The 27,183-nt window shown below is 40.6% G+C and overlaps 2 protein-coding genes across 3 annotated transcripts in view; both read left to right on the top strand.

Annotated features, from left to right (window-relative positions):
• Positions 1 to 26,439, top strand: part of LOC104589980 (phytochrome-associated serine/threonine-protein phosphatase) — a 39,022-nt gene extending 12,583 nt beyond the window's left edge. For both annotated transcript variants that reach the window (XM_010248471.3, XM_088903583.1), the window contains 4 exons: positions 24,806 to 24,949; positions 25,059 to 25,154; positions 25,277 to 25,348; positions 26,090 to 26,439. In XM_010248471.3, coding sequence (XP_010246773.1) covers positions 24,806 to 24,949; positions 25,059 to 25,154; positions 25,277 to 25,348; positions 26,090 to 26,173 — 396 coding nt within the window. In that variant the 3' untranslated portion in view covers positions 26,174 to 26,439. The remainder of the gene's footprint in view (positions 1 to 24,805; positions 24,950 to 25,058; positions 25,155 to 25,276; positions 25,349 to 26,089) is intronic.
• LOC148800599 (uncharacterized) lies at positions 7 to 24,799 on the top strand. The gene is made up of 2 exons (XM_088903582.1): positions 7 to 10,061; positions 10,131 to 24,799. The coding sequence occupies exon 2, from the start codon at positions 13,349 to 13,351 to the stop codon at positions 14,285 to 14,287; it is 939 nt and encodes a 312-aa protein (XP_088759708.1). The 5' UTR covers positions 7 to 10,061; positions 10,131 to 13,348; the 3' UTR covers positions 14,288 to 24,799.
• Positions 26,440 to 27,183: the final 744 nt, after the last annotated feature.

Here is a 27,183-nt window from a genome sequence, read left to right as displayed (position 1 = left end):
GTTTTCCTTTTCTCTCTTGTCTTTATTGTTCTTTTGGTTAATAATTTGAGTATATTTTTGTGATCGTCCACTAAATTTGGATGAGCGGATCAACTACTTTGGTTGGAAGATCTTGACAATTTGTTAACCAGTGTTTTTGTTGACTCCATCTCCCTATCTATATCTTTCTATTCCTCTTTTTTTTTTTCTTTTTTCTAATTAATAATATACTGTTCAAAAGATGGCATTTTTCTGGATGACAGGATTGTTTCTTCTTTTGTCTTCTCTTCTTTGAGTGTGGCTTCAAGAATTGTGTATTACTTGGATGGTTACAGGTTTAATGGGGGCATCTACCTTAATGCCCTGTGCCAAGGCCACCAGTCAACCTGGTGGAGCACCTAGATGCATTTTTTTTTTTATGGTAAATGATTTATATAATCCCTGGTGTTTTGGTCAAATACTTGTGCCATCCTCAGGGTTTATCTAATAACTTATAATAACGTGTGTCCCCTTTGACCGCAAAACTACAACAGGAGTGGAGAGATGGAATTAAGACAAATAGTTATTTTACCAAAGTGTCCTTGATAATAATGTATTATTTTCCTTACAAAATATATATTTTGAAATTAATGAAAGTATCCTCATTTAATGAACACAAAATTCTGTCTTATCATTTCAAAATTTATTTTATTTTTTTCCTAAACCGACTAGGGTACTTTTCTTTCCCAACTGAATGTTATGGCAGAAAAAAATGCCCCGTAAAGTAGTTTAAATGAGGGTATTTGTTATCCATATAATATGCAAGAAGGTGCTAGAGAGGGTAAAATTGACTTTGAAAAAAAATTTATATATCACATACACTTTCCATCATTTACGAAAGTGGAGGGGTGGAATAGGTAACATCAAACTACAAGGTTATACTTGGTTAACCTAAAAGAATAGAACAAATGAGGATATTACTTGTTTGTTTATGAGTGATTTTTAAGCATCACTCATATGTACAAGTGTTGGAATTTGAAGAAAGGTTCAGGAGTACTTGTATTTCAGGAGCTCTGATACTACTATAACACATTACTATTGGCAAAACAAAGGGATGAACAGAAGTCAGATATACTGTTGTCAAATGGACAAATACTAGCTAAATCATTAAACTACAGGGACATTGTAGTAGAAGGGGATTCACAAGTAGTAATATGGTGGCTAAAGATTAAGAAAACCGGGTCATGGAAACAGATGTATGTGATGAGGGAAATTGCTAAACTTGCATCAAAGCTCGGGGTGGTTTACAGGTGCTGAGAGTGGCTAACTTTTTTGCTGATGGGTTTGTAAAAGAGGAGGTTTATAGAGGAGAACCTTTTAGAGTTTAATCCCCAAAGGGTAACGATTCAGCTATCTTATATGAGATGGCTAGCTGAGGCTAACTTTTATAATATGGATCCCTAATGTGGAGGTTTGAGAAGGAGAAGGATCCTCTTTGGAGGAGAGTAGTTCTAAGCAAATGTGGAGTGTTGAGTTTTGAATGAGATACTACAGAAGTATCATCCTCGTATGGGATTAGCATTTGGAAAGGAATTATAATGTATGAACCAGAAATGACTAGATTCACAAAATTCATGTAGGAGGAAGGTAATAGGGTAAGATTTTGGGAGGACGAATGGTTTGGAGATGTAAAGTTGTGTCTATGCATCAAGTTCTAAGAACATTTCAATGAGTCATTGTTTTGAAAAGAGAGGATATTAGATTGTATGACGCTTAACTTTCAGACGCCCACTGTTATTTAGAGAACTAGTAGACTGTGCTGCCTTGTTTGCAAAATAGGAAGAAGTAAAGCTAGACACAAGCAAACTTGATATGAGATGGTGCAAAGAATTCAGAGACATAAAATTTATAGTTAAGTCTTTTTATAACACTTAGACAAAAGGGGTTGTTGGAAGATATTATGGCGTTTAGGGAAACACAATCCCACCAAGGTAGGTATACTCATGGGTTAGATGCTTCTAAGTATTTGTTTAATGTGCAATAGTTATGAAGAAGACATGTCTCAACCTAGGGATATATATATATATATATATATATATATATATATTTGATAAGTAAATAGAAAAGTTTCATTAAATCAAAACAAAAGAAAGTACATCCAGCACTCGTATTGTGAGTGGTATGGTAAGGCTACATGCAGGGGTCTCCTTGAAGGACGAAGGAAGGCTGAGGGCAAAGGGTAGGATAAAGGCTCTGATTGACAGAATGATGTTTTCGTTACGACTTGGACCTCTATTTATAGGGAGAGATCCTGAGGTCTTGAAAGGAAGGAACCAAAAGCATTTAACTCCCATTAGGAAAGGGAATCTTCGATTCGGTGTCAGTTGTCAGGGAACACCGCTAGGATTTCACCATGTGTCTTATGAGATATCTCAAGGACGATGTTTCCTTTCATCTGAGGATTCTCATAATACACGTATACTACTTCCTTTTGTGAGTCTCATAGGCTAACGTGGCACGAATGATGTCAATAATCTCACGTGTCTTTTGATCTCACTAGGCATTTTGTCACGCACGACATCAGTGAATCACGTGCTTTTGCGTCTGTCTCTGACATGCAATGGACGTGAGCTCATCGCAGGTTTGTAATGGCTTGAGCTCATCGTGGATCTGAGCTCATCGCAACCTTGTGATGGTGTAGGTACATGTTGATCACCACGACTGTGGTAGCATTAAAGGTGCTAAACCGATTGTGAAGGGACACCTGTGACGAGTTCATAACTCGACACAGGTTTGCGATGAGCTCAAAGTCTGCACAGACTTGTGATTAACTCAAAGCTTGAAATGAGCTTACGATGAGCTCAAGACCACCACAAGCATGCAATAGAACTCAAAGCTTGAAATGAGCTTACGATGAGCTCAAGACCACCACAAGCATGCAATAGACCCACAGCCTGAATACCAAAGACAAACTCAGAGCCATCGCGAGCCTGCGATGAGTATAAAGCCGTTGCGAGGCTTTGATGAGCTTAGATCCATCTTAGATCTGCGATGAGATCAAAGCCATCACGAGCCTACGATGAGCTCACGTTCATAGTAGGTCAGAGACAGATGAAGAAGCACGTGATTCACTGACGCCGTGCGACTGAGTGCCCAGTGAGATTAAAAGAAATGTGAGATTATTATTGACGTCATTCGTGCCATGTCAGCCTAGGAGACTCACAAAAGGAAGTAGTATATGTGCATTATGAGAATCCTTAGACGAAAGGAAACCTCGTCCTTGAGATATCTCATAAGACACATGGCGAAACCCTAGCGGTGCTCCCCTGACAACTGACACTGAATGAAAGATTTCCTTTCATAATGAGAGTCAAATGCTTTTGGCTCCTTCCTTTCGGGACCTCGAGATCTCTCCCTATAAAAGGAGGTCTATCTCATAACGAGAACACCATTTTGTCCATCAGAGCCTCTAGCCTACCCTTTGCTCTCAGCCTTCCTTCGTCCTTCAAGGAGACCCATGTACGTAGCCTTACCACCCTACTTACATTAGAATCTTTGGTTCTTCCTTGATCACGAAGGATGGTCGCCCGTAGGATTAACCTTCTACCCATCCCTAAAGAACATATTGATGAGTAGGTCGACATTGAGATCCTTTCTAACAAAGTGTATGAGTTCGAGTCTCAACCCAAACCCCAACATGAATGAACACTCGACCAGAGCCAATCCTATGCCTGCACAAGATACGACACAAAGAACCCGCTTTTCCACCGTGGAGCAACCCCGTGTCACCCCATAAATCAACCCAACGACGGAAGAACCCATCAGCCGTGACGAACTAAGGAGTATGTCCAAGGCCTGATGGTGGAGAGCCAAAACAGAGTCCAAGCCTTACTTGTCCTCCAGAAGCCTTACTTTAACCGGATCTTATACAAACCTTACCCCATCGGTTATGTCTCGTCCCAGTAGTGGCCATAGTATGATGGGTAGAAAGGGAGCCCGCAAGAGCATGTGAATAATTTCGAGGACGCCTTGGGGTCGTTTGCCTTGGATGGAGACCTGAAAAGTTAGAGAGTTCACCAAATCATTGACTGGACTTGCATACACCTGGTTTGTCAATCTGACCACGGGTAGCATAAACTTGTGGGCAGAGTTGGCAAAGAGATTCTTGTCAAAATGGTTCACTTCAGAGCAGAGATTGATGGCAAACCTACGCAACACAGAACAGTGTAGGCGAGGACCTCTTGGCTTATGTCACGAGGTTCCAAAAATTGACTCATTCTGCTTTCGATGAACATGCCATTGAGAAGAGTTTTGTTGGACAGTGCATGTAGGGCATGCAACTACCCTACAAGATAAACATTGAGAACATCGAGATCGAGACCTTCAGCCAGTTGTGGAAGTGAGTGGAGAGGATGACGCACTGTCAAGAGTACCACATCCTAGTCCACCTCGACATCATCACAGTATGGAAAGAACGAAGCGTATGCTATCGACAAGAGGCCTCGGAACAACAGGGGGCCTAGCCAGGGGCCCTATTACCGTGGCGACAACCAAAAGAAATAGCTCGCTACCTCCAACTACTCCTTTTGCTTGCACCAAAGATGAAGTGATAATGATAATGAACAAGTTGGTGGAGGATCAGTTGATCAACCTGCCACCACCACCACCAGGAGTTGACCCTAAGAAAGGGAGGCATGAAGGGAGATGGTGCAACTTCCACCAGTCGCCGAATCATGACATGACCTAATGGACTGCTTCTCACTCCGACAGCTGTTTTGAAGGGAAGGGAGATCCATCATATGGATGACCGAACCATGTAGGGTGGCTGGGTGAAATTTCAAAAATTTACTTTCTCCCTTCCAAGAATCTTATTCCCCGATTTAGAAAAACTGCATTTTTCAAAAGTTCGTTCTTGAAACAAACCGGACCAAATCTGAAACCAGGATTAAGGGAGGGATATACTTGATACGGAATCAACAGTAGTTCCCAACGCAGGTGTTTATGCCTGAAGAGTCACCAAATCCTTCCTCCACTGAAGATGACACAACTTAGGGTGAGGCAAGATAAACAAATAAATTCTTCAGCCAGAACCCCAATTCTTCAGCAAGAATCACGTAGGGATGTGAGCACAACTTCAAGATTGTTTCTTTTAGCAAGAAACAATATTAAGATCCAATCTTGATCACTCCAAGAACTGGAGATCGAACAGGGTAGGGCGGCAAGAACAGAGAGAAGATCTAAGATTCGCAAAAAGTGTTTAATAGAAAGATTTCTTCCTCTATTTATAATCCTTCTTGGATCAGCTTCCTAATTTTATCGGGAGAGGGTTCTTTTGATCCAAATCTTTATTTGGATCTGAACTCCTAAGTGGATAAGACATCTTATCCTCTTGTTGATCTAGAAACAGATCTAAATTCAAATTTGCCTCCTTTTAATTAATCTCATTAAACCCAGTTTGAATTGGGCTTTAGGCCCATTAAGCTTTCAGGCTCACTTCCTTTTAATTGTTGGCTAGCTTGGCTCTATTTTTATGGTGTGGGACCTTAACATTGATCTCCACAAAAGCCATATGGGTTCAACCTAGCCTCTGTTACAAGGCCTGGCCGAATTCACTGCCGAAGACAATTAACCCCTGAGCCCATCAATATGGGCTCTTAGTAGGCCCAACATTTACACTAAATAGTTGAAGGGATGAGAGATCCATCATATGGATAGCCGAACCCTATAGGTAGGTAGGGCGAAATTTCAAAAATTTCTCTCTCCCATCTGGGAATCACATTCCCTGTTTTAGAAAATTGCATTTTCAAGGATCAATCTTGAACCCTAAACCAGACCAGATATGAAACCAATAAGTAGGAGAGGGATGTACCTGATACGGAGTAACAGTAACTTCCATCGAAGGTGTTCACGCCCAAGGAAAACGCCAAAGATTGCTCCCACTGAAGATGACACAACGTAGGGTGGAGCAGAATCTGCAGGTGGTTCTTCAACAAGAATTCGATGGAGGGTGACTGAGCACGACGTCAGATTAGTTTTTCACCAAAAACTGATATGAAGAATGTTTCTTGATCACTCCTACAGGTGGAGAACGAACTGGCAATGGCGGCAGTAGTAGGAGAAGGCTAGAGCAGAAGATGGCGTTAGTCTCATTGGAGCTGTCTTCTCTCTTGTAACTATAATCAGAATAGGTGAATTGGGGTTCACCCTCCTCCTTTTATAGCCTTAAAGAGAGGTTTTCCTAATCCTATTAGGAGTTTCCTAATCCAAATCTTTATTTGGATCTGGACTCTCTTTAAGATATAAGGATAATCCCTTATCTTATCTACAGATAAAGATCAGCCCTCCTAATCTGATTAGGAGTTTCCTGATCCAAATCTCTATTTGGATCTGGACTCTCTGAGTGGATAGGGACAATCCCTTATCATATCTGCTGATTTAAATCCCATATCCACCCCTCTTTTAATTAATCAAATTAAACTAGTTCGATTTGGGCGTAAGGGCCATTAAGTCCATGTGCTCTCTTTTCCTCCAAACTGCTGCCCATTTGGGTATCCTTGTATGGCGTGGGACCCAAACATTGATATATACATCAGCCACATGGGTTCAGCCTAGTCTCTGTTACAAGGCCTGGTCGAATTCACTGTAGGAAACAACGAACCCCTAAGTCCATCACCATTGGCTCTTAATGGGCCCAACATTTACACTAAATGGTCCATGGGTCAAGCCACCTTATAAAAACCCAAGGACTATGGGTAGATGCAAGATTAGCCCATCAGGTATTACCCTCAATGGTCTTACACTTAACCTCTCAGCCCATAATGATCAAACACTGTCCGACAAGAGAGGACCTCTCCCTCGACTGCAAGGAACAGTGCTGCACTCTCTACTCACATGGATCTTGGGAATTAAAACCTTTTGCAAACATTTTGAAATCGTAATATATATATGTATATCTATATATAAATATATTTTGCAAAACAAATTTCAATGATTGAAATCAACTGCCGACAGTTTTGGTTTCCATCAGAGAGAGTGCATCCCTGATCATTCACTTTGTTTGACAAAGGTACTGTCTAGCAATAGTCCCTTGGTCCAACCACCTTATGAAGGCCCAAGGACTATGGACTTATGTGAGATTAGCTCATCAGGTAAAAGCCCTAAATGGTCTTACACTTAACCTCTCAGCCCATAATGATCAAACACTACCCGATAAGAGAGGACCTCTCCCTCGACTGCAAGATACAATGTTGCACTCTCTGTTGACGTATATCCTAGGAACTAAAACCCTTTTGCAAACATTTTGTGAAACCATAATATATATGTACATCTCTGTATAAATATATTTTGCAATACAAATCTCAATAAGTTTGAAATTAACTGCTGGCAGTTTAGGTTTCCATTAGAGAAAGTGCATTCCCTGATCATTCACTTTGTCGGACAAAGGGGCTAATCCTGTCACTACGATCACCTACTCAGGTGAATTCTCAGATTGCCCCAGCATACCCAGGTTTTGGCCCCTACTAAGGATCTCACTTATTGGCATATTAAAGACAACCCAATCCAACACCTAGTGCAATACCATAATTGAGTCTGGGGGTTAGGTGTAACTTTCTAGTTTTGCCCATCTGTCTCCAAGGTCCAGGGCATAACTGGAAAATGGTCCGGTTCAGGGTTTCAAGCAAACCCACACTTCATGTGCTTCAAGTCTCACCTTGGCAGCTGAGACAAGCCACCCCAACTGACTTGGCAGCACATTAGTGTCAGCCTTGGTAGGATAAACCTGGGGAGGTTTATCTAATGGCCGTGAAGATTCTAAACTAACACGAGTCTCTTAAGTATCCAGTTTAAGGGTATTCACAGAAACACACAATAATAACACAAATCAATTATGCATTTTATTCATTTACAATAAATGTCAAAAAGTACATCAATCTGATTGGAGCTAAGGGCATACATTGTCTAACAGTTCGTACAGAAGGTGAAGCTGGATGACTTCGCTAAAAGGATGCCAACTTAGGTGGAGACCAACCCCCTCCCCGCACACACCTAGGGAGTCAACATCAATGTGGTAGGAGCGCGACGAGCGTCAGACCAGGATCACCTTGATATGCTGATCTAGCATTTTGAGCAGAGCGCAGAGTTGCAACAATTTTTCAGCAAACAAGGAGCCAATGCCTCGATGAGGTGACTTTCCACCCAGGGCACTGGTAGACAATGTTTTAAAACATGGAGGCGTGACGCGAGGCGTTCCACTACCTAGAGGCGTGAGGCGTAGTTTAGAATGCATCAGGTGTAAGCCTCCCGAACACAAGGAGTTGTAAGCCTCCTTAAGAGGAGGGGGGTTAGGAGGAAGATGAAGAGGAAGGGGAGATCTCATTCTCTGGCCGGGGGTTCTCGCATATCTTGATCGTGCTGGGGAAGTGCAAGTGGCGACTTACCGTCCTGATGGACTTCTCTATTAGTTCGATTATGATGATATGGGATCGCAATTTTTGCGATCAACAGGTGAAGATGTCTTCTGGAGTAGTTGAAACCACATGGGGTTTCTTGGTGTCTCTCGTTTCCCTTTGGCTGGTTTTAAGAGGGTCGAGGTTTGCAAGTTTGTGCGCTAGAGTTATCTATGCTCTCTTCTTGGTGAGCTGCAACTATTCATGGTTGTTGATCCCCACCCTCGTCACGTGATGTCCCCCGCCACCGGGTAATGCAGCAAAGCAAGGGGAGGAGGAAGTCCTCTGTTAATCAGGTGCTCGTCCGGTTGTTCAAGTTGGTACGGAGGAGTAGGAGTTCTTGGGCGCTAACCGGAAGGGCAAGCGTCCTCTGTTGAAATCGGTGAAAGTAATCGTCCTGTTTCTCAGAAAAGGCACAAGGCTGCGAGAGTGCCTTGGTCTTTTTGGCCATCGGTACTGGGCTAGTTGGTGAATCGGTCCATGTTTCCAGCATCTCAGTGCCCCATGCAGAGCATCAACCAGTTGGTGATGCTCCAAAAGAGGGTTTTTGAGGGTGATGATCAGGACCACCCAGTTTCTTCTCCTGAAGTTGGGGAGAGAGCGGAGACAGTTAGTGCAATTAGTAGTCTCAATTCCTCCTACTGTTGTCACTACTGTTCGTGTTGCTGGTGGACGGGCGAAGAAAATTAAACCTTGTCCTTGAAGAAAGGAGCAGGGGAGCTTGAGTAGAGGGCTGCTGCCGTATTTCTCGAGCAGTCTCACGGAGATATGGTGACCAAATCTCAGCACAAGCAGGAGTCTGCACCTATTGACCATAGTTGTCAAGGCGATGCCTAGGCGACAAGGCGCCCTTGGAGGCTCGCCTCACCCAGTCGCCTAGCAGTTTTGTATACTGTCTTATAAAATACTTTTATATTGTTACTTTTTTGAGATTATAATTATAAAATAGAAATTATTAAACAAAAATATTAATTTTTTTGTGTTTATAAACTAATTTCTTTTTATTATTTTCTTATTTGTTAGGGTTTAATCAACATAAACATTGCTAACTGCTGTATTGAACCCTCAAAGACTTCAGAATTTGAACCAATAAGTAAGGGCAAAACTTAAAGTTGTCTAATCAACACATTTCCTCTTCCACATCTTCTTCTTCTACTTCCACCTTTTCTTTTTTCTTTTTCTATAACAAAAATTGGGGTTCAGTCCCCATATTTAATGAATTTTCTTTTCTTTCTTATTTTTCTTCTCATAAATATGTTGATTTTCTAGACATAAACATGAAGGTTATAATTTTCTTATGAAAAATATGGATAGTTATTAAGGAAAGATGGTTATGGAACCTTGGGAACTACCTAGGATATGTATTTTTCACTTAAAAAAAATCCATCGCTTAGGCGAAGTCTAGGCGCTTGCCTAGGCAACTAGGTGACAAGGCGCCACCTTGTTGCCTCGCCTCGCCTTGGTGCCTTGAAAACTATGCTATTGACCATGAGGATTTTGAAACTTATGAAAGAGGTCTCAGCTGTGCGACTCCAATCTTCCAAGGCTTCGATGGAGCAACATGTATGCCTTGCGACTCGGTCCGAACCTGATTCGGTGGACGATGAAATGTCAACACAAGCCGAGCCCATGTCGTATTCTAAAGAACTTGCATTGGTAAGTCTAAAATTAAAGCATGAGCTTGTTCTTGTTAGATATTCCATCTCTGATCCAGTTTTCGATCAGGGTGTTTGTGGGAACGAAAGTACGTTGTTTCTCGGATTGTGGCAAAGACTATGGCATTAATCATTCAGAAAGGGTGATTACTAACTGGTGATGTCCCACCAGTGGTCATGGTAGCGTCTTTGAACACTATAGCAGCATTGATGAACCACATTATGGATCAGTTGATAGATGAAGTCTCATGGTCTCTTTTTGCCCGTTGGATGAGAACCTGTGCATCATTCACCTCTTTTTGCTTCAAAATGGATTGGATAGAGGAGAGAGTCGTTCTCTTGGCACGTGTTTTTTGGAATGTTGGCCACAAAGAGTCAAAATCTCTAATTGCACAAGCTTCCAATGACCTCTGCCTACGCCAGAGGATTGTCTAGGTGAATCTTGCAAAGGCTAAGGAAGAAGATGAATGCTTTGCTCGATGAGGCTTCTCGTCAACAGAAAATAATATGGCAATTTGAGGAGGAGGATAAGGAGATATCAGAGATCCGATCGCAACGACAGAGCTTGGAGGAGATAGCTCGTATGAGGTCTGAATGGTATGAGTAGAATTTTGTATTTATCTGTTGTATAGAACCATTTTGAATAAAAAGAACAATTTTCATATTGTGTGTTTCGTCAACTTTCTTGTTTTCTGCCTTCATATTAGTAGGGCTGTGATGGGCGATTCCGTTTGTCAATCAATCTGTGTATGCATCCTATGAAAACAAACATCTGTTGCTAATGATTGGGTTATGGCAAGGAGTTAAAATGCTATTCGGGTGTCATAGCATCTGTTCCCTGCCTTAACCATGGTATTTGATTGTACACATATTTTTGGCAAATTATTGTTGTTGCCTGCTATGACATCACTTGGCTGTTTATTGTCTATAGCGGGGTATGTAAATTGCTCATCACAATTATAGATGTGCCTGTCGTAGTCAGGCTATTGTCATCACATTCTAGGAGTGCCAAACTTATGTATGTATTAAGAATCCGGTGTAACTATGGTGTGTGCCATCACGCATGAAGTCCATTTGGACTGTTTAGCCTGACTTGGTTATTTCATCGCAACTCGAGATAGTGAGTGCTTGTGGTATTCCATCACCCTTATAGTTACTAGTGGTTTTCTTTGTCAAGGTGTATCAGTGCATTTGGGTTTGTCAAAATTTTCTTGGTTTTGCCAAGGCATTTGATCGCTAAGTGTAGGGATGCTTGTTACCATAGATTTTCTTTTTCTGGTGCCTACTATGATAAAGCAATATCCCTTGGAAGGTGGGTCTATTTTGCCTATCAGATCTACCCCCTAGGTATGGAAAGGCCATGGTGTGATAATGGGGTGGAGGTATTCGCTCACCATGTACTTGGCATTTGTGGCATCTTCATACATGCTTCTGGGTATCTTTTAGCATTGTAGGCCAGCAGAAACCTAAGTGCAAGATGTGGTTGTGTAAGGCCATTTGTCCTTGGTGTGGAGCTGGTTCAAAACTATGGGCTACGTCCAATGCTTCTTCTATTTCCTCACCGGCTAAGCAGCGCAGAGGTTTTCTTGTGTAAGATTTTCTATACAGCACTCCGTCATGTAGATAGAACCTTTTGGCTTTTGCTAAGAGTTTTCTTCTCATAATTGGATCGGTCGGAGTGGTGTTGTTTTCAATGTAATTTATGTACATGTTTCTTCAGTCTGTGACACCTACTATGAGGCACTCATTATTGTCTACCTCTAGTATACATTTTTCACAATCGTTTTGAGCCTTGGCCGCATCTGTTTTCATTTTTGGCCAATAATGCCCCAACCTCTGTAGTCTCCTGTAAAGTGTTGCAGTCACATCTCCAAAGTAAGTTCTATGAGTTTCGTTCAAGACTACTTCTGCCTCTTTGGGCCCTAAGCATCTTGTCCTGACTCCATCTGCCATTCTGTGGTATAACACAACACTCACTAGTTGGAACCTTAATAAGACTTTGGCATCCTGCATCGCCTCTGTTGGGTTTCTCTAGTGATTTAAAAGGCGTGCCTCAGGCGCATTGGCGAGGCGCATTTTAGGGTATGCGCCTCACCTAGGTCCTAGGTGTAGCCCTTTCAAAAGGCGCACGCTTGGTGCGCCTGATGTGCCTTGCGCCTCAGCCGATGTTTTCTTTCTTTGCTTGCTCACCGAAGCTCCGAGAACCCCCAATTTGGTAATGTTGTTCATTCATTCATTCTAATAAAGTGTCTTCTTAAAAAGTAATTAAAACTATAAAATCATTATTTTTGAGTGAAAACTAAGAATTTAAGACCTAACCTTGACTTGTTTGGGCTTGCCTTGAGGGGCATGGCACAAAGGTGGCTCATAGAATCAAGAATGTAATATGTTTTAATTTACATTAGCTACTTGAAGTAATGCAATTGAGTGAAAAAAGACATTAGAGGTTTACATGCTTGAAAATGTTTTATATGTTGTTTCTTGAAAAGCCATTTCCCCTTGTCTTCCCCTACTCCGGTTACCTTTGGGTCATATAATATTTGAAGCAACCTATGACTTGTATTTGCAATTAACACATAATTTCTGTAAAAAGGAATAGCTTCTGATTAGGCAGAAGTGTAATGGAGTTCGTGCAGGCAGGTCAGTGGAGGAGATCCTTGAAGATAGAAGCTAAAAATTTCATGTTCGAAGAGATGAGAATCAAGGGGAAGGTAAGCCTGAAGGGAAGGGAAGCGAAAAAGGGTACAATATTGCTGGAAGGATTAGAAGTGATCGAGTGGCTAAGAGAGTTCATAGTTGGAGCCTATTCAAAAGGTAAGCAGATAAACTGGCAGGATTTTAGTACATTAGAAGGGAGAAGATATTTTTTGGCTGAATTTTTTGGTAAGGGACGAAGACAACTGGTGTGTCTACCAGCAGGAAAACAAAGCCAAAAATGTGGGGAAGTTGACTGGTTGCTCAAAGAGTTTTTAGCTCAAAGAGTAGCAAATGATAAAAAAGCCTCCATAAGGGAGGATAAGGCATATCTCAGCAACAATAGGGTAGAACAAGGGCCAGTGGTCATGGCAAAAACAAAAGGCCAATGCAGAATGGTGGGAGGTCTAGAGAGAGAAGAGTGGGATAGTAAGTTTATGATACAAGCCAAGGAAAAGGTTAATGATTGGAGGAGGGTAGCTGACTTATTGGCAACCAGATTGAAGCTGAAGAGTGTCTTCATAGTAACCCCCTTCGATAACTGTAAAGCCCTCCTAGATCTAGTAGAGAATGAATTAGAAATATCAGCTGTCAATGTTGAGGCTGATTTTGGATCATTCAGTCTTTAAATGGAATCCAACATCCAACTCCAAGGATCTATTTGTCGAAGATGGTGTGGTGGTGCGTGTAATAGGCTTGCCATTTCATATGTGGAAACAAGTAGCAGAGTCTATAGCAGTGTTGTGTGGAGGAATCTTGAAAGGAGCTTTTTGGGGTGATCTTTATTCAGTAGCAATCTTGCTAAGTGGTGTGAAGCCAGAAGACATTCCACGAAAGGTAGAGCTACGAATAGAGGGGAGTTTTGTCTCTGTGTGGCTAGCATCCTCCATTGAAGCAGGGTTGTGGAAGGAGGCTTGTATGGTAGGAGGGGAGGAGGAAGAAGAAGCATTACGTGGACTTGTGAGATTGGTTAATTCAAATGGGAAGGAATGGTTCACTAAAAAGGGCCAACAAATTCTTGGAAGCCAAAAAGCTTTGGGGCAGATGGAAGGTCAAACCTGTAGAAAGCAAGAAAAGGCTATGACAAATGGCAGATCTTTTGCGCAAGTGGTGTCAGGGGAAATAAACAAAAATATACCAGTGTCTAAAGGGAGAGGGCTGAACCAACAACCTCAGACAGGGAAGGTTGCTGGTTTGACCATTAAAACAGGGGGGCGTGATTTGTTAAGAGGTCATGTGGGAGGAAAAGACTTAGAAAATGGGCCCAATCGAGTGGATCCCTTTTCTGGTGGGCCGGAGAAGGCAACTCAAGTAAAGGTTTTAAAGCTGGGTTCTTATATTACAAGTTTTAAGCCCAAGGCCCTTTACAAGACAGATGGGCCAAGGGACCCTTTAAGTAAGCACGTGACTGGGAGGAGGGATGAGCTGATAGACGAAATTAAGCGTCTATCTTCTTCTACCCCGAATCCCTCCTTTCGGTCAAACAGTTTAGGCGCAAAATCTCAAGACTCTCAGTCTCGAGGCTCTCTATAGTGGGTCCCATCCAACCTGGCGAACCATCTCTCACCAGATAGGCTTCTGAACCCTAGTGATTTGAATAAAATAGGGTTTGAAGATTGGTTGAGTGAACAAAACAACAATGACGATTCCGATAGAGACGAAACTTTAAGTTTGGGAAGTCTGTCTCCGAAAAGCAACAATGATTTACTTGAAATAGAAAATTTGCATATAGAGCTGTTGTTTTTAGAGGAAGAGATTGAAGAGACAGGTGGCAGGAAGACTAGAAATGGCGAAGAATCGGCCGTGAGGATGGATGTGGGTATTCTAGTGTTGGAAACACAGGGGAAAGAATCATCAGGAAGTGATTCTTTCACCATGTCTACTTCACAACTTTGTCCAAAAAGGGGAAAGGCCTTAAAACCATTTGTCGCCTGTCAGCAACTCAATTCCAGTGATTCTAGTCCTACCCCCGTCGTACTAGGTATGGGTGTCAATTATTTTTTAGGTACTGACTTGTTTGCTATACCTGTAGCAGATATTCCAGCTTCCCATCCAGGAGGTTTTGATGCGAGAGAAGGTGATAGTGGAAGGAGGAGAGAGGGTGATGGAAGGAAGTAGTAAGGGGGAGGCGGATAGAATTTGGGAGTTGATCTATACAATGATGGAGGAACTAAAAAAAGGAAGGATTCTTAGAGAGATGTTGTAGCCAAAATAAGTGTGAGCAGGGTAAAATTCTTTCTCATACATTGGCTGGAAAGGATGGAGAAAAGAAAGAGAATGATTGTTGTATTAGGAAGGGGGGGGGGAAGGAACAAAGAAGAAAAAAAGATCTAAAGTGGAAAGGCTAATCTCAGACATTGAGGGAGATTTAGAATTTAGTGGTAGAGGGGATAGGAGGAAGGGCCTAAAATGAGGAGATTATGGCCTTTTCATGGGTTTTTTGCTATTTTGTCTTGATGAAAATTATTAGCTAGAATGTAAGAGGGTTAGGGAGTGCAAGAAAGAGAAGGGTGATCAAAGACCTACTCCGAAGGGAAAAACCCGATATTGTGTTGTTACAAGAAATCAAAATGATGGAATTAGATGGGAGATGGGTGAGGAGGTTTTGGGGGTCTAGAGGTTTTGGTTGGAGCTCGTCTCCTTCTTGGGGAGCCTTGGGGGGGATCATAACACTGTGGAGGGAGGATGTGGTGAAGTAGTGGAAGAATTGATAGGCAGATTCTCAGTTTCCATCAAGTGTAAGAGTGTAGAGGATGGGTGTGTATGGGTCTTAACTAATGTTTATGGCCCTAATTCTTATAGAGAGAGGAATGAGATGTGGGAGGAACTATATGCAATCAAGGGGCTATGGGATGGCCCTTGGTGCCTGGGCGGGGATTTTAATGTCATTAGATTCTCTGATGAAACCGGTAATCCCCAACAAGTAATTACAACAAGCATGTGGAAATTTAATGGTTTTATTAAAGAATGTGAATTGAAGGAAATACCTCTGCTGCAAGCCAGTTACACTTGGTCCAACCTTTAGGAAACCCCTTTGTGTTCGAAGTTGGACAGGTTCTTATTTAGCCTTGCTTGGGAGAATAGTTTGGAAAACTTGGTTGCTAAAGCATTACCCAGGGTCACCTCCGATCACTGTCCTATCCAGATAGGTATTAAGTTTTTTCTTACAGGACCCAAACCTTTTAGATTTGAAAATATGTGGCCTACCCATCCAGATTTTGTGAAAAAAGTGAAGGAATGGTGGGGTGAGGAGGAGAGGGGGGTAAAATGGAAGGGGATCGATTTTCATAAGAAATTAAAAAGGTTGAGAGCCAAAATAAAAGAGTGGAATAGAGATTATTTTGGTAGAATTGAGGAGCAAAAACTGTGCCTAATCTCTCGAATAGAAAACTTGGATGTAAAGGAATCTCAAAATGGGTTGACCGAGGAGGACAGAGGTTAAGGAGACAATTGAAAAAGGATTTGGAAGAGGTGTTACTAAGGGAAGAAATCAGTTGGAGACAAAAATCTAGACAAACGTGGATTAAGGAAGGTGATGGGAACACTAGATTTTTCCATGATTTTGCAAATGGGAGATGAAGAAAGAATCTTGTGACCAAGCTAGAGATAGGAGAGGAGGTGATTACCAACCAAGATGACATAGCCAGAAAATTTGTGGACCACTTCAAATCGATTTATAGAAGACCTTTGAGTGAGAGAGCAGTCGTGGAAGGGGTGGAATGGCCAAGAATTGATGATAGAGTGGCAAGGTGGCTGGAAAGGGATTTCGAGTAAGAAGAGATTAAGAAAGCTGTCTTTCTAATGGATAGATCCAAGGCTCCAGGTCCAGATGGCTTTACAATGGGTTTTTATCAAGACTGTTGGGAGGTGTTGAAAGAGGATTTAGTTGAAGTCTTTAAGGAATTTGCAAACAATCACATTATAAGCCTTGGAATTAATGCCACCTTTTTGGCCTTGATACCTAAGAAGAATGATGCCAACCACCCAAAAGATTATAGGCCTATTAGTCTGGTGACAAGCATCTATAGAAAAAATGGCTAAAGTGCTCTCGTTGAGGATCAAAACAGTCCTCCCTTCTATCATTAGTGAAACCTAGGGGACTTTCATTCAAGGGCGACAAATAACAAATCAGAACTTAATTGCGAATGAGTGTGTGGAGGAAATGAAAAGGTCTAGGAAGAGAGGTTTCATTTGTAAATTGCATCTTGAAAAGGCCTATGATTTGGTGGACTAGGAGTTTCTATTAGAGGTTATGCGAAACTGTGGATTTGGGGACAAGTGGTGTAGTTGGATTTTTGGGTGTATCAGTACTTGTCACTACTCTATTCTAGTAAATGGTATGGTGAGGGACTTTTTTCCAGCTTGTAGGGGTGTCAGGCAAGGAGATCCACTCTCATCCTTCCTTTTTACCTTAGTAGCTGATGTTATTAGTAGGATCATTACTAAGGCTGACAGTGAAGATGCCATTAGGGGTTTGAGAATATGGAGACACCAAGTCTTCGTCACCCACCTTCAATTTGCAGATGACCTAATGATCTTTTGTGAAGGAGGTTTTAGCGAAAAGGTAGAAAACCTAAAGGAGCTAATCAAAGGATTTGAAAGTATTTCTAATTGAGAATAGATTTGGAAAAGAGCTGCATAGCGGGTATAAATTTGGAGGTAGGGGAGGTCGAGGCTATTGCGGAGTGTCTTGAGTGTTCCACCTCTGCTTGGCCCATGTCATATTTAGGACTTCCTTTAGGGGCAAATCCTAGGGAGAATAGATTTTGGACCCCAGTGATGGAAAAATTCGAGAAGAGATTAGCCTCATGGAAGAGGAATTATGTTTCTTTAGGAGGGAGAATTACCCTAATAAGAGTTACCTTGGCTAACTTACCTACTTATTTTTTGTTTGTATTTAGGATACCAGTTAGGGAAGCTAGGAAATTGGAGAAGTTGATGAGAGATTTCTTATGGGAGCTGGGACAAGAAAAAAACGATCACTTGGTTAATTGGGAAATTGTGTGCAGAAGTAAATAAGAGGGGGGTTTGGGATTGGGGAGGGTAACTAGAAAAAATCAAGCTCTGTTAGGGAAATGGTTGTGGCGATGGCCATTGGAAAGAGAGAGGTTGTGGCATGAGGTGGTGGGAAGCATTCATGGGAGGTCAGAGAATGGATGGGATGCTGGTGTATCAAGGCAAGCTAACCTAACAACACCTTGGAAGGCCATTCACAACACCCTTCCTCAATTCATTCCTCAATTTTATCAGGTATGAAGTTTGTTCTAGCAACACTGTTCATTTTTGGGAGGATATTTGAGTAGGAGACGCACCTTTAAAGGATCTGTTCCCTTCGCTTTTTTCTGTTTTTTTTGTACAAAAAAGAGGTGGTCTCAAAATTTGTCTCACCTTTGGAAACACCCTTAGATCCTACTTGGGATTTTGGTTTTCGTAGAGGACTTAGGGATGATGAAATTGAATCTCTTTCTGTCTTGCTTGGTTGTCTTAATCAGGTTTGTTTGGATCCCTCCAAGCTAGATAAGAGGGTATGGACTCCTAGACCCAATGGAACTTTCACTTGTGCTTCTTTCTTCAAGTCCATCTCTCAACTTTCTACTCACCAACCCTTTCCTTCAAAAGAAATTTGGTGCAATCTAGTTCCCCAAAAAATTATGGTGTTTCGTTGGGAAGTATTCCATGGGAAAGTAAACACTCTAGATAACCTACAAAAGAGAAGATCTTTCCTCTGTATTTCTCCTAATTGGTGTATCCTTTGTAGAGCTCACGATGAGGATTGTTACAACCTATTAATATCTTGTCCCTTTTCTGCAAGCCTTTGGGTTTGGCTACTTTCGTTGTTTGGGAGTAGTTGGAGTCTATCAGTAGAAGTTCACATGCTCTTCAACCATTCTACCTTTTATTGGCCTACAAAAATAGGGAGAATTATGTGTTGATGTGCTCGTGCTGCCTTGATTTGGGCTCAATTGTGATTCTTGCTTTTCTTTCCTAGTTTACTTGTAAGATTCAAGGAGGGGCTGCAGCTCGTGCCTCTCCCTGGGATGTTGTATGAACTCACTCTAAATCTGTTTCTGAATTAATAAATTTATTATCATTCATAAAAAATGTTTTATGTTTGATTTTATTTTTAAATTCTCATTTGAATATGCTTTACATCTATGTTTATGTATTTTAATTTTAGATAATAGGTTTTTTAAAACATTTATTTTAAAATTTAAGTTTATATTTTTATTAATATTATTTTTAATATTATTTTTATTTTTATTTTTGAATTTTTTGAATTTTGTGAGTGGTGTGGTAAGGCTACATGCGAGGGTCTCCTTGACGGACAAAGGAAGGCTGAGGACAAAGGGTAGGCTAAACGCTCTGATTGGTAGAGTGATGTTCTCGTTACGGGTTAGACCTCTATTTATAAGGGGAGATCCCGAGGTCTCGAAAGGAAGGAACCAAAAGCGTTTGACTCACATTAGGAAAGGGAATCTTTGATTCGGTGTCAATTGTTAGGGGACACCGCTAGGGTTTCACCACGTGTCTTATGAGATATCTCAAGGACGATGTTTCCTTTCGTTTGAGGATTCTCATAATACACGTTTGTTACTTCCTTTTGCGAGTCTCCTAGGCTGACGTGACACGAATAATGCCAATAATTATATCACGTGTTTTTTAATCTCACCGGGTGCTCTCACGCGCGGCGTCATTGAATCACATGCTTCTTCCTCTGTCTCTGACGCGATGGACGTGAGCTCATCATAGGTTTGCGATGGCTTTGAGCTCATCGTGGATCTGAGATGGATTTGAGGTCATCGCAGCCTTGCGATGGCTTTATGCTCATCGCAGTCTCTGTGTATGTCTTTGGTATTGTGGCTTTGGGTCTATTGTAGGCCTATGGTGGTTTTGAGATCATCGCAAGTTCATTTCAAGCTTTGAGCTCATCGTAAGCCTTTGCAGGCTTTGAGCTCATTGCAATCTGTGCCGAGTTATGAACTCGTCACGGGTGTCCCTGTGGCATCGGTTTAGCACCTTTTGTGCTACCACAGTTGTGGTGATCAACATGTACCTACACATACACATACAGTATAAAACTTTTTAGGTAACGATGCATCAAGGGGGCGTTCTTTTTTCGGATTTTGAGAGGGGGGAAAGTTGGTCAATGGGATTTTAATTCCCATCGACCAAGAATCCATGCTCTTTTTTCAGATTTATGTGGGGACCAGAGAAAGTTTATTTTCTTGGGTATCACTTACTTGCCCACCCCCTAGGTAGGTAAGTAAGTGATACCCATCCCCTAGGTAGGTAAATAACTTTCCCACCTAGGGGGAAAGTTTCCAACACTTGAATGAGGCAATAATGCCCCTTTTAATAATATATTTTTATGGCTAAAATGGGCATTGTCTTATTTACATGAGAAATAAAAGAACATGGGTAAATGCACTTACCTGGGTAAGTGTTTCCTAGGAAAAACTTACTCAGGTAACTGCATTTACTCGGATAAGCAACTAATCGAAAAGCGAACATGGCCCAATAGAAAAAAGCTGTCAATGTCACTATTTTGTAATTTAGAACCTCCCAAAACCTTTCCCCTAAAGCTATGTTTGGTTTGAAGGAAAAGGTAGGGAAAGAAAGGGAAACTGATACAAGGTTTGTAAAGGTTTCCCTACCTTTCCCTTCCTTTCCCTACATTTTCCTTCAAACCAAACATAGCCTAAATTTTCCTTTTTAATCTGAGCAAATCTTGGGTGAATCAACATCTAATCTGAAGAAGCTTTTGAAGGAAGGTTTAGAATCCATCATATGGATGGCCGAACCATGCTAGATGGTTGGGTGAAATTTCAAAAATTTCCAATCGTTTCGGGAATCGTATTCTCTAATGTTTAGAAAAAACTGCATTTTTCTAGGATCGGTCTTGCATTGAATTCGACTAGATTTGAAACCAAACAAAGAGGGAGATGTATACTTGATATGGATGCCACAAGTGTAGATCTCAAAGTGGAAGTTCACGCCTAAATCAGTTCCTAAAACCAGCTTCCACTAAAGATGGTGCAGCTTGATCTTGAAGCCGGTTCAACAACGCAATTTTCAACAAAACTGCAATCCAATTGCTTGGATCGAACTAGGGAGGTGAGCACGAAATTTCTCTGAACTTTTCTTGCAAAAATTAGAGAGAAAATTGATCTTTACTAGTCATAAAAGCTGTAGTCGAACTAGGGTTTCTTAGGAGACAAAAGAAGAAGAAAGAGCAGAGTCGACTACTGTTCTAGAGCAGTTTGCCTCTTCTTTTTTTATCTCTTTATGGAGCACTTCTCCTAATCAAATTAGGAGATTATCCAAATCTTTATTTGGATCTGGACTCTATTAAGAGATAAGGCCCATCAGCTTAAGCAATCATGTGACATCTAAATTAATCATATTAATTATGGGTTTTAGGCCCATCAGCTATATGGCTCACGACCCAAGAGTGTTGCTTGGCCAATTTAGGTTTGATTTGTATGGCGTGGGACCCCACAATGACCTCACATAAGCTCACATGGGTTCAGCCTAGCCTCTGTGAAAAGGCCTGGCCGAATTCATTGCTAAATGCAGTGAACCCCTGAGCACATCACTATGGGCGGCTCAACATTTACATTTAAAATGATTTTTGAATTCAACCATCTTATGAAGATCCAAGGATAATGGACTTAAGTAAGATAAAACCCATTAGGTAATGACCTCTCCCCTGGCTGCAAGGTGCAGAGTCACTATCTGCTCGGATGGATCTTGGGAATTAAAGCCTTTTGCAAACATTTTTGCAAACATTTATATATATATCATATAAATATATTTTGCAAAACCAAATCTCAAACATTTTCACTTTGTCCGACAAAGGAGTTGATCCCTATCACTATGATCACCTACTTAAGTGAATTCTCAGATTGCCCCAACATACCCAGGTTTTGGCCCTCAATGGATCTCACTGATTGGCATATCAAATATAGCACAATCCGATACCCAGTGTAGTACTATAATCAAGTCTAGGGGTTATGTGTAATTTTTCAATTTTGCCCATCAATCTCCAAGGTCCAGGGCATAATTGGAAAGTGGTCCGGATGAGTGTTTCAACCAAAGACACACTATATGTGCTTTGGGTCTCACCCTAGCAGCTGAGACAAGCTGCCCCAACTTCTTTGGCAACACATCAGTGTCAGCCTTGGCAGGATAAACTCCCTAAATTTATCCAACGGCTAAGAACATTCTAAACTAACGCGAGTCTCGTAAGTGTCTAGCTTAAGGGGGTAAATTCACAGAAACTTACCAATGTTAATATGAAACAAAAATGTATTTTTATTCATTTACAATAAATGTATATGTACATCAATCTGATTGGGGCTAAAGACATACACTGTCTAACAGCTTTACTAATTGCCACCACTTGTCTTCTTAGCCGATGTTTGGGATTGATGCTTCTTCCGAAGAGGCGTATCTTAGAAAACAGTGCTGCATAAGCATGCTGTTTTCTCAGAAAATCTTTTCTTAGGTTTTCTATTTGGTACCTTTGCTGTTGCTGCCACAGACGTTTTTCAATGCCACATCAGCACACCATTGCTAGCAACAGTAGAAAAACGGGAAAACACTAAAAAGGGTGTTTTCTCAAACCACACCCTTTCCAATTTCCAAGGTGTGGTCTGAGAAAATGTTTTTCGGAAAACGGCCAACCAAACAGTGGGCATTTTCCCTGAAAACTGATTTCTGATGTGGCACTGTTTTCTGAGGAAACAGCATCGATCCCAAACACCTACTTAAACTCCAGCATTTGTCTTCAAAACACGTAGGAATATATTCACCAAATGGCCTAGAGTAGGAAGTAGAAAAAGACTAAAATATTGTGGTGTCATCGCTTTTGCTATTTGCTGGGGATTTGGAGAAAAAGATTGAGTGTATCTTTGCAGGAAAGGTTTGAGACAATGGCAAACTAGTTGCTGAAATTCAGCTGGGACACATACTCTGAAACAAGAGGGGGGATTTAGAATATTGTGGCACTTATCTTTTTTGATGTTTCATCTTGGCTGTAATTGTTGAAGGCTACATCCTACATACTCTGAAACAATAAGAGGGGGGAAGTTAGAATATTGTGGCACTTATCTTTTTTGATGTTTCTTCTTGGCTGTAATTCTTGAATGCTGCATCCTACATACTCTGAAACAAGAGGGGGAATTTAGAATATTGTGGCACTTTTCTTTTTTGATGTTTCTCCTTGGCTGTAATTGTTGAATTGAGTTTTGTATCTGCTGAAAACTCTTCACCTGTGCAACATAATAGACTTGTGGTGTGAATGGGAAGAAAATTAATGCTTAATACCTTCAATGATAAGGAAAATCACTTGAAGACAAACAACCATTGATGGCATCACGGTGGCACATTGGGCCAAAATTGTTGACTTGTTTGATGCTTATACAAGTGATGGCATCATAAGAAACTGGAAAGAAGAAGTTGAATCCAGTATTTTCAACCTCTGTTGATCCGGCTGGTTGAACCATCGAACTGTCACCCGACCTTGATTCTGGTTTTGGTTCTGTTGAAACCCACCCTTTGGTCAAAAACCATTGACCCAGGCAGTTCAACCATTGACCGTTTGACCTGGTCACTGGATCGTGGGTTGCACACTTAATGTATGTGCAAACTTTCGGACGTCATAACTTTGCACTCCGATGTTTGATTGGGGTGATTTTTTTTTATTTATTTTGGGTCACTTTTCGAGATCTGTGTCCCAAGGAGTCGTAGGCACCTTGCCCTGTATTTTTGCAAAAAAAACCCATTTTTTGGCTTCAAATTGCAATTTTTAATATTTTTATAAATACAAAGTTTAAAAAAAAAAATTAGAAAACACAAATTTATATAAAATAATACATATATTATATGTAAAACATAATTATACACTATTTATTGATAAAATATGTATTTGCACACACACATTGTATGTATATAAATACATGTATATTTAAATGTATAGAGTGCTGACTTAGAACAGTCTGACCTGGGTCAGCCTCCAGGACAACTTTTGAAACATTGGCTGAATCTGCACCAAACAGAGTACTTGTAGAAGTGGAATGGTGCCTGCAACAGCCATCACATTTCAAGCTGAACTTTGATGACTGCAGTTCAGGCAATCCGGTCCCATCAGGTATTGGGGGAGTGATGAGAAATCATGTGGGAGACATTTTGCTCATATATTCAGGTCCTATTGATGGTGGGAACTTGACTAGAGTAGAACTGAAAGCAGCCTTGGCAGGCCTAAGAAAACTAAAGCTACGAGTTATGAGAATTTAATAATTGAAGGGGACTAAGGGTAATAACGGGATGGTTGGGCAAATTGGCAACATTGAGAAGGGACCATGGAAATATAGCTATAAAATCAGAGAAGCTAAGAAATAATAAAGGAGTTGCTGATGAAAAAAGAAATAATAAAGGATTTGGGAGCAATTACACTCTGGAAAACAGGGGACTTGTACTATGAAAGGATCATGGGTGGGCTGGCTGAGGCTGCCCATCCTTCCCCTCTGATGTACATCATCGCTCTATTTTGATCAATAAAATCTTTCATTGTTACTATTTTTTTTGGGTTCATGGACCTAAACAATGGGGGGGGGGGGGTAGCCTGCGCCCCCAAAGGGTTAGTAATATGGAACAACTTTCCTGGCTTCAATATAATGTGTAAGTGGAATAGGGGATAAGTCCTGCCTATATATGGATGCTAGGCATTCTGTAAATATTTGATAAACTTATAGTGTTTCAGTCCTAATGGAAGTAAAAAGTAAATATTTTAAATTTGGAACCATAAATCAAACACTCTACAGAAACGGCACTAGATAATCAAAATAGTATATAATTGATAATACTAAATTCAATTATAATAAATACATTATTGATGATCAAATTTTATCCTAAGAGTTCCTCAAATATGACATAATACATTCTTTTGTGGTAATTCATCAAAGATAAGAGTTCCTTAAATTTTATTCATGATGTATCTATCAGCTGCAGTCAAATATGACATAATTGGTATTTGCCCCTACTTGGCAGATTAGGGTCATTGAACGAAATTGTGAAATTCCTCATGAGGGACCTTTTTGTGATCTTATGTGGAGTGACCCTGAGGAGATTGAAACTTGGGCTGTCAGTCCACGTGGTGCTGGTTGGCTTTTTGGATCTAGGGTCACATCTGAGGTAAATAAATAGGTTATCCAATTTTCATGTCAGTGCCAAAAAAATCAAAAAAGAAAAGAACTTTCATGTTATTTGCCCTCTAAAACTGCAATTGTTTGTCTTTATGCAGTTCAATCACATAAACAAGCTGGACCTTGTTTGTCGAGCACACCAACTTGTACAAGAAGGTTTGAAGTACATGTTCCAAGATAAAGGCCTTGTAACCGTGAGTCCTAGGCCTTCTACGTGATGTATCTTTACTTGGCATTCTTGTCTGTAAATGCTTTTGAATGATAGCCACTTTCTGCTAATATTTTAATGGCTAAATGGGCTGTTTGGTTGTTGCAGGTGTGGTCTGCACCCAATTATTGTTACCGTTGTGGCAATGTAGCTTCTATCTTGAGCTTCAATGAAAATATGGTACCGTACTGTATCCTAGAAAGCTTTCATTGGAATACTCATGGTAAAAACTATTGGAGTGATGCCTTGTTGCCCAGTGGGTTGTGCATACACCAGGAAGGCATGCACTGCCTATATGCTTCAAATAGCCGGCTACATAGGTTATCTCTTATGTAGCATAGCAAATCAAGTTTCAAAAGTTGATTTGGTAATCCACCTAGTAATTGATACTGTAAAAGTCATTGATAATATCAAGGAAAAAATATCATTAAAATAAAACAACTAGCTTCAATTTCAGTTGAAGGTTTTGTAAGCTCATTTTGACTGTTTTTGGATGTTGAGTGCTGTTAGGGCTGAATTTTGTGCATACGCGAGAATGAATTTTCTCCTGGCCCAGATCCCATCTGATCCTCTATATCTTAGTATAGATACAGCTAGGTCACCATTGTTAAGGTGGTGAAATTATACAGTTGAACCAACCAACATGCCTAGCCATACTGGATTACTAGTGGCCTAGCTGATAATCTCCAGTCCCCAGAATTGACACGTCAAATAAATGAAAATTTGTTGAAAAGCCAACTGTTATACTAAACTGGAACAATTTATGATGAATTAACCCGTACTTCTTGTTGGACTAAATTGGACCTTCCAGGCAATCTTATAGTTATAACAATTTTAATTAATCTTTAATTTATTGTAGCAACTCATGTTTATCAGCGGCGCTCATTTTTGTTTTTTGTTTTTGTTTTATTTTGGTACCAGGAGAGAGAAGTGAAGTTCTTCACCGAAACAGAGGAGAACAACCAGATGAGAGGTCCCAGGACAGGGGTCCCATATTTCTTATGATAAAATTATTTTAAATGTCAATTGTAAAATTATTTCAGCAGTCTGGTGATTCGTTGTTGTCAATGAGGAGAAAAGAAAGAGCGATGTAATAACGAAGCAGCCTTGAATGAATATACATTGACATTTGCAGGTAGATCATTATTATTGCCAAGTGGAGATTTGCCAGATCATCTCTGGTCGTGCCTGCAGTTTCTAGACTGTGTTGTATATTGAACTCAATTGTTTGTAGCTGTTATTCCTGCTTATCCAATGCGTTTCCCTGTTTATCTTGTCTCTTACCATGGGTCATACTTTCGCTTTTATTTTATTATATTTTATTCTTTTTGGGTAATTTACCACGGCTCAGGTTTCTCACTATAAAATAGATTGGGCATGAATCTATAATGCAGAATTTATACATGTATCCATACAAAATCTTGGTATCCATTTGTTACATTTATATCTCGTTGGCGATGGGGGAGAGAAAAGGGCATGTGAGGGCCTGCAGCTCTGCAGGATTGATCCTGCGCGTCCGATTTGGAGGGGATGCCAAGTGACCATCTAGGCCTTCGGCTATTAAGCGCAAACTACTAAATACTGTCATTTTTTTTTGAATGATATGGATTCTGGAATAGGCCAAAGACACCAATTCATGAATCGGCCTCTGATAGTCTTACTGTAGATAATTTTATTATGTTGTCATTTAAATTGATATAAATTTTTATGTAGTTAAAATGAAAATTTTAATTTTTAACTAATTTTATTGATAATTCAACGAGTCAGACGACATGGGAAAGCATAGAAGCTCCATCTTTCTTGAGCAAACAATCAAATTTGGCTGTTTAAAATCCTAATGAACTGAATCTAAATGATTGCTGTCGGGGCGCCTAGGGCCTCCTATGTCAACTATTATCGAATCAGATTCGGGTCGTCTACATGAATCTTGTTTCATTTCCTTATTTTTAAATTAAGAGTGGTTAAAGTTTTCTTTATTGCTTTGGTATCAATAAACTAAATTATCAAAACATTAT

Source organism: Nelumbo nucifera, chromosome 4 (genome assembly GCF_055504915.1).
Source record: "Nelumbo nucifera cultivar China Antique chromosome 4, China Antique-T2T, whole genome shotgun sequence".
Taxonomy (NCBI): Eukaryota; Viridiplantae; Streptophyta; class Magnoliopsida; order Proteales; family Nelumbonaceae; genus Nelumbo; species Nelumbo nucifera.
This window is presented reverse-complemented; position numbering and strand designations above follow the sequence as displayed.

Bases quoted from the DNA above. Each gene is read 5' to 3' on its own strand.
- LOC148800599 (XM_088903582.1), top strand. From the start codon at position 13,349: ATGTTGAGGCTGATTTTGGATCATTCAGTCTTTAAATGGAATCCAACA.